Source organism: Lagopus leucura, unplaced genomic scaffold (assembly GCF_019238085.1).
Source record: "Lagopus leucura isolate 7727_CA_CO unplaced genomic scaffold, USGS_WTPT01 Super-Scaffold_1, whole genome shotgun sequence".
Classification (NCBI taxonomy): domain Eukaryota; kingdom Metazoa; phylum Chordata; class Aves; order Galliformes; family Phasianidae; genus Lagopus; species Lagopus leucura.
In genome coordinates, this window is record NW_024962250.1 from 32,783,900 (window position 1) to 32,791,193 (window position 7,294).

The window sequence follows — 7,294 nt, forward strand, 5'->3', positions numbered from 1 at the left end:
GATAATTCTGTCTCTCCTTCCTGCCTTTCAGTGCAGATGAAAGAGCGCCAGGGAGTCACGTTCTCTGCACCGAAAAAGGGAATCCTGATTTCCAGGCTCTGGCTCCCCAGGGGCGGGGATGCTCTTCTATCACAACCCACAGCAAGGCACATCTGCATTTCCAGTGTAAGGCCTGTTTTTAAGGACTCCTAGCTCAGCTATAAAAATTCACTTAGCACGCATGACTAGAAACCAAATTGACAAGATAGACCAGAACTGTTCTGGGAGAGCCATTAGTTCCCCTTGTATGAAAAATCCACATTCAAAAAGAGAGAATATTGTTCACATTTAAGCAACAGGCCGCGGCTGTTCCTTCTAAGTCATGACAGCCAGTGTGGAAACAGTCATTTCTAACATCGCTCCTGTGCTGCAGGCACGGACAGGGGGGGCAGCTCCCTGTGCCTGGAACTCAGCTCGGGATTAACCCAGAGCCACCCGGTGCCTCTGAGCAGGTTTGGATCTGTATGCTGAAGGTTTACGCCCATGCAACTGAAGTCGTGGCATTTTCTCAAATTGTTTTAGTTGCTGATTAATCCCTCACTTGCTGCCAAATTGAGGTTGCATTGATTTTCTCTTTTCTTTTCCAGGTTTTCATGTGTTGAAGTGTTTCTTTATATAAATAGCAGTGAAGAATGAGCTTTGACTTCTTGCTCCTCCCCTCAGCCATCAGCAGCATTTGAAATATCCAGATTACATGCGGAATAAATGGAGGAGAACGTATTACATCAAAGGCTGGAGCTCTGAGTTTCTACTCTCTCTTAGAGAGGTTAGCTTGAAGCTATGACTACATGCTAGGAGAGCAATTGCAGGTGAGTTTCTATTTCCTTTCCCATGGGAATGCCAGACTACTCCTGAGGAAAGCTGCTTCCACCACTCCAAAAAATGTTGATTTAAATGCTGAAGTGCAATGAATTGTATTGTGAACCTTTTTTTTTTTAAACAACAACAACAAACAAATGAACAAAAAACAAAAAAACCTGCATTAGCATTTACTGTTAACCCCCTGACTGTACGGCATCCAATCTTCCTCCCAGCAGGTCCTGTGACACAGAGCTCCCTGGAGGGGATTGTGTGGACTTCTCATTCTAAACTCCAGTCACCCTAAATACCATGGCAGCTGTCCCCCACAACACCATCTCCTGACATCTAACCACACCAGCTGCCTCACTGCTGAGATGACGGCAGAGAGAAATTGAAGAAGTTTATAGAAAGTGAGTGGTGTCTTCTGGACCAGCTCTGCGCTCACTGCAGTCACTGCTATGATGAAGCAGCTCCCAAACAAAAATCTTCATCCCCTCATTTTTCTAAGGAATGATGACTCTATTTGCAACTTATGCTCCTGTTCTGATATAGATCTTCTCTACCTAGACACAGAACGGAGTGGAGCAAAGCCATCGGCTATCCAAGGCTTTCTGCACTGATTTTGCTAAGTGCCTCCTCCTCAGGAAGGAAAAGGATGCCTGCCTGCCCTTCCTTGTAATACAGGCTCAGTTTCTCTAAGGAGGCACCAGCTACGGGGGGTTAATGCTCCCGTGTCACCGTCACCGCTTTCTACTTTCTCTTCTTTTGGCAGCTCAGAGGTGTGGGGTGGGGAGCAGACAGGAGGTGCATTTCCAAAGCCTTAAGGAAATCAGCTTGCTTTTGGGCATCAAGGACAAACAGGGCTCTGCAGCAACCTCATGTTTAATTAGCAGAGAGATGTTCCCAAGAGGAAGGAGAGCAACACAGGGTGCTAGGGAAGGCCATATGCCCTGGGAACCTGATCCCTGCTTGAGGAAGCTCTCAGTGCACAGATGTGTGACTCCTGTTCCCCTTGGTTTTGTGAGCTATGAGAAAGCTCGTGACCAAAATGAAATAATGGGGGTTTTGTTTACACCTTACTGAGTTGGGATTGGATGGGAAGCTCTTCACAGCTCTGCCCTCCTCAAGATACGTCTGCTCCATCCTCCTGGCATTGCCAGCCGCTGCCCATGCAGGATTTCTCCTCCCCAGTGCCAGCCCACTGTGCTTTTCCTCTGGGGTCAGCCAGGAGCCGTGCCAGCCCCACACACTGTTCCACTGCTGCAGACCCCTGGTCTCTGCAGGCTGCCACATGGCCCTCCTCCTGCATCCTCTCACCCCACCACCACCCTCCTTGTGTTTGTTTTTTTGTTTCTGCCAGCTTCCGCCTTGCTGCAGGATATGAGCTTTTCTCTCAGGGAAATAAAAATTTGGATTAAAATTTGCCTTTATTGCTCCCTCTCCAAAATTAGGCTGAAAGGAAGAATTTTCAGGGGAGCGCAGGAGATTTAAGGACAGATTTTTAAGGTCTTTTAGTTACATTAAAATGAAATTAGATGGCCCTTGGGATTTTTCAGCAGAAGTGTTATTTTTTTTTTATATAATTTCCACATAGTAACTTCATATCTTCAGGAATCTAAATGCCTCCAGACTTTTGAACACCAAAGTCCCATTGAAACCAAAGAGAACTGGACATCAGCTCCTGTACATTCCTTCCAAATTCTAGCTGAAGTTGTTGTCAAACTTGGAGCAAGTTCTAACATAAAAGACTGTAAACCTGATTTCTGCTCTGCTTTAGCAGCAGTTCAGCACCAGAAAAAAAACACACGCACATTGTTGGCTCCATGAACATCTCGTTCTAAGGGTCATGTTTTCCTGATTAACAGCCTTCCAGTATTAAAAACAATCAGTCCAGAGGGTGCTTAATTGTGCCTTCTGCTGCTAGCAACCAAATACATCTGTATATACATACATATATGTACATACACATATCTGTATACAGCCGTGTAAACATACACGTATGTTCTCACTGGGGTAAGCATTTTCAATGTGCCTTTTCTCAAGGAAAACACAATTCAGAGGAGGTGAGAGCTGCTTTTCACCACTCCAACGAAGGGGAGCAGTTTTACTTTTTGTAACCCTTTGTTGCGAGAGCTGTCAGTGAGGTGGCTGTGCCAAGAGCAATGCTGTCGTGGTGCAGACAGAGCTAATCAGGTCAGGTCAGGGTGGAAAGCAAGAAATAAGCAGAAAACACTTTGCTTTTTGTCCGGAGTGTGGAATCTGTTCACTGCCAGGCATTCCTGCTGTGTTTTACTCCAGCTGTGTTCTACTTGTAGGACCCAGAGGGTTAACGGCCATAACATTTTTTTCATTTAAAAGTTGGCAAAGCAAGCAGCTTTTCCCTTGACAAAGATAACCAAATTTCAGTAAATTATTTAAAAAGACAGTCCTGCCTGGTCCAACCTGTTTGGCTGCAGCAAACATACAGCAACAACACTGCACTTTCCCCCCCATTTGATTTGATATCTGGGCAGATTAATCACTCAGTTACAGTTATGTCCAGAGCCTCAGTCAAGCTCAGGGTATTCAGGTGACTCAGTGCTGATGTGGAACTCCTCGCAGCCATCCCACATGCCTTAGGGAGCCTGGCAAGCCTCATGGTACATGCAGGCCCTTGTAGGGACATGGCCAAAGGGCGGGATCCATGCAGGGAAGCAAGACCCTGCACCTACCAGAGTTTCTCATTGCTCATGGGGTTTCCTCCTCATTGGCTCCAAAACAATGAAGATTTAACATCAGGTATCTCCAGAGCAAGTGAGGTGAGCTGGGGGACTGGGTTTGTTGCTTCAAACCTTGCTTTTCTAGCATTTGCAGCATTCAGAAACTGCAGATAGTGTGTTCACTGTTGGGGCTGAAAAATAAAATACAACTCTGTGTGTTGTGTGCAGGCTCTGTGTACACAGTCGCCTACACTTGGTGCAGAGTTTTCTTTATGGCCAGAAAAGAATTTTTCAGTTTGCTTCCAGAGAAACTCTGAATCTGCCACGCTGTGTCAGGACACTCATGCAGAGCATCGAGGGTTTGGGATGAGAAAGAAACCCAGCACTGTTTACAAGGAAACACAAACAAACGTGAAAGCTTTCTCAATGGTTAGAAACAAAAAGCTTCATCAGCATCAAAGTCCACAGCTTCTGCAGAGAAGCTTGAGAGAAACCCCATCAGACTGCAGGCAGTGCTGTTAGCCTGCACAATGGCTGTGACACATGCAAAGTGGCTGTAATGTGACAGACCTCGGACTTCCTGCCCTGTGACACACACACACACACACACACACATCCCTGCGCCCAAGTGAGATGGGGCAGGGTCTGCCTGTGCCAGGGCATCTCCCAACCCATTGCCCAGGGAGCAGTGAGGCTGGGGAGCAGCAGGGTGCTCCTGTCCCAGTGATAGCTTTGCTGTGGTGGCTCTTATCACCATGCAGCCTGCTCCTACGAGAACTGTGTGTGGCACAAGCCTTCAGGGAGACAATGCATGAGGGGTCTGTGCCATGCACTGCTTTCATCAACTCAAACATTGCAGTCATGTTATGTTTTGTGCAACTGATGCAGACTTTCATTCTGAAGCTTCAGTGGGTGACAGCTATGAGCAAAGGAGGAGGAAGTGAAGGAAGCCCAAAATTAGGCCTTGATTTGCAAAGCTGCGTGCAAGTGTCTCAGTGCGAGTACAGCTGTGTTCCAGCTTCAGGCCTGAACTGAAAGCTGAGATACATGTCAGCCTGGCTCCGGGTGGGACCTGTAGGGCAGACTGAATCCTTGTCACTCAGGCTCAATTTTAAATGAAAAATCAAGTGTTCCTCTCCTGACCATGCGGTTTTTGGAGCAGAAATATCAGGGCACAGTGACTGAGAACAAATATTCTGCCATGCTTACACTTCTGTGTACCATAAAAACATATTCCACACTGAAGAAGCAATACACTTTGCACCAGGAAATGCTTGCAGCTGCCAGTGCTGGGGTTTAAGGACATCACTATCCCCTGATTTAGAACTGATATTTGTTAAGGTAGTGACACCAAGAGTCACTGTCATAAAAGTTTGGGTTTGTGAGCTAGAAAAAGTTATACTCGTGGAGTATAAATAAACTTGTGTGTGTGTGCAGTAGATGAATACCATGTCGATTTAATATTTATGTGTCCATGTATCGTGCACAGAAGGAACCCATTACCCATTTGTCAGTGTGCACACACGGTGCACAGTGAGCACAGAAGAGAAAGTAAATATCGAGGTCACCGCTCCGAAATAAACTAACACGCGTTTCAGAAATGATTACACACGTATTTATTTTCCTGATTTTAACGGAGAATGCGACAGGCGGAGGTGAGCGCGGCCCCCCCAGGAGGAACTGCCAAGACGCCGACATCGCGTTGGGATCTGCGCAGGAAGAGCTCCGTGCGGAGCCGCAGCGGCCGTGGCCGCTTCCCCCTCCCCCTGTGCAAATTCTCTTGGATTAAAATGGCAGAGGGAGGAGGGGAGCGGCCGGGGCAGTTTGTCTGATAGGAGATAACCGCTGCAGTCAGACTGCAGGTTTAATTGCGTGGGCCAATAAAAATAATAATAATAATTAAAAAAAAAAAAAAAAAAAAAAACAACAACTTGCCACAGAAGTTAAAATCCAAATAAAAGGCACGCCCCGCAAGCTGCTTTACACGATTATGTATTGTTTCACCTCGGCCCAGCGCTGCCCGCAGTTGGTGCGCTGCGCCCAATGCCGGGACGGCCCCGGGTCCCCGGCAACGCTGCTCAGAGCGCATGGGGCGCCTCAATAGGCGGCTCAGGGAAGGAGGAGAGGACAAAGCGGGCACTGAGGCTGCTCGTTCCGCTGCCTCGCGTGGGCTCCCTCCCAATTTTTGGGAGCATCACGTGAGCGGCCCAACAGCACCACAGCCTCACGTGCGGCTCCGGGACGGCACTTCGCGGCAGCCCCGATCCCCCATGTCCCACCGGGCTCCCAGGCCACGGGCTGCTGGGCTCTGCCAGGCGCAGCGGGGCCTCGTTAGCACAACGGGAACGTGGGGGGAATGGGGTGCGGGCCCCGAGACGAGCTTTAAGGCTCCTGATGGGAAGAGAGGCCGGGCTGCCGGCCGTTGCTACGAGCCTCGGCCGGACCCGTCTCATCGCACGCTGCGCCGCTACCCGCCCTGCCGCCAGGGGGCGCCCGCGGTACCGCCCCGCTCCGTCAGGTGACCCCGGTGCCCCGCCCTGGCGGCTCTCCCCAAAAGTTGCTTCCTGCCCTCAGCCGCTCCATGTTTCCTCGAGGCTCCCTCAGCACACCGCTGAGGTGCTCCACTCCCCCCGGAGCAGCAGTCATCCCGCAAAGCCCCGCAGGCGAACCCGTGCCCTCAGCGACCCGTATCCCCCAGCCCTGGCACCGGGGGCTTTGTATAGAACCCATTCAAACCACGCGTAACCTTCCGCCGCGGGGGGAGAGGGGGGAGGGGGAAAGTAGTCCCTTTGCGCCCTTCTCCCGGGCCGAGCCGGCGGCGGCCCCGCGGCCTCTGGCATTCCCTGCGGGCCGCGCCGTGCGGCGACCAGCCCGCCCGCGCCCCCGCCGCGCTCTGTGAGGAGCCCTCAGCCCAGAGGCACTCGCGGGCGGAGAGATCCCGCACGGCGCCCGGCCCGGCGCTACGCCTCCACCTAACCTCACAAACGGAAGCGCCGGTCCTTGGCGATGGACGGCGGGCGACAGCCAATGAGAGAACGGGATGGCCTCCCAAAATGTAGGTTGAGCCAATGGGAGCACGGGTGGGCGGGGCCTAGAGACGGGCTAGCAACGCAGGTTGAACGGAGTCCCAGCGCAGGGCTGGGATGAGCCTCAAAGTTCGGGGCGATCGCGGCGGGGGATGTAGCGCCGCCGCCCCGGCTCCCGCCCGCCCGCTGCCGCCCGCCCCGCCCGCCCGCACGCGGCGCCTCCCCCCGGCCCGGCTCGCCGCCTCCCTCAGTTTTTAAACTCCTTTCCCCCCCCACCCCCTTCCCTCTCCTCCCCCCGCGTTGTTCTCCTTCCCCCCACCCCAAATGCCAGCCATGATCGAGAAGGGCCCGGAGGTGTCGGGGAAGCGGCGGGGCAGGAATAACAATACCTCCGCCGGCGCGAATCATAACAATAACGGGAATAACAAAAGTTTGGCTGCTGCCCCCAACGGGAACAGCAGCAGCAACTCCTGGGAGGAGGGCAGCTCGGGCTCCTCCAGCGATGAAGAGCACGGTGAGCGCGGCGGGGCTGGCGGGCGGCGGGCGGCGGGCGCGGCGCACGCGGTAACGCTCTCTCTGCTCCGCAGCCGGCGGCGGCATGAGGGTCGGCCCGCAGTACCAGGCGGTGGTCCCCGAGTTCGACCCCGGTGAGTCGTTGGGGGCGGAACTTGGGCGAGGGCGGGCGGGTGGCAGCCCCCGGTGTCCCCGCGTGGTTCCCCCCCCCCCCCC

General features: G+C 52.5%; 1 protein-coding gene across 1 annotated transcript in view; it reads left to right on the forward strand.

Annotated features, from left to right (window-relative positions):
* Positions 1–6,846: 6,846 nt before the first annotated feature.
* The window catches only part of RCOR1 (REST corepressor 1), an 82,770-nt gene continuing 82,322 nt past the window's right edge, over positions 6,847–7,294 (forward strand). The window contains exons 1-2 of the mRNA XM_042867332.1: positions 6,847–7,079; positions 7,153–7,212. Of these exons, the coding sequence (XP_042723266.1) occupies positions 6,890–7,079; positions 7,153–7,212 (250 nt within the window). The 5' untranslated portion in view covers positions 6,847–6,889. The remainder of the gene's footprint in view (positions 7,080–7,152; positions 7,213–7,294) is intronic.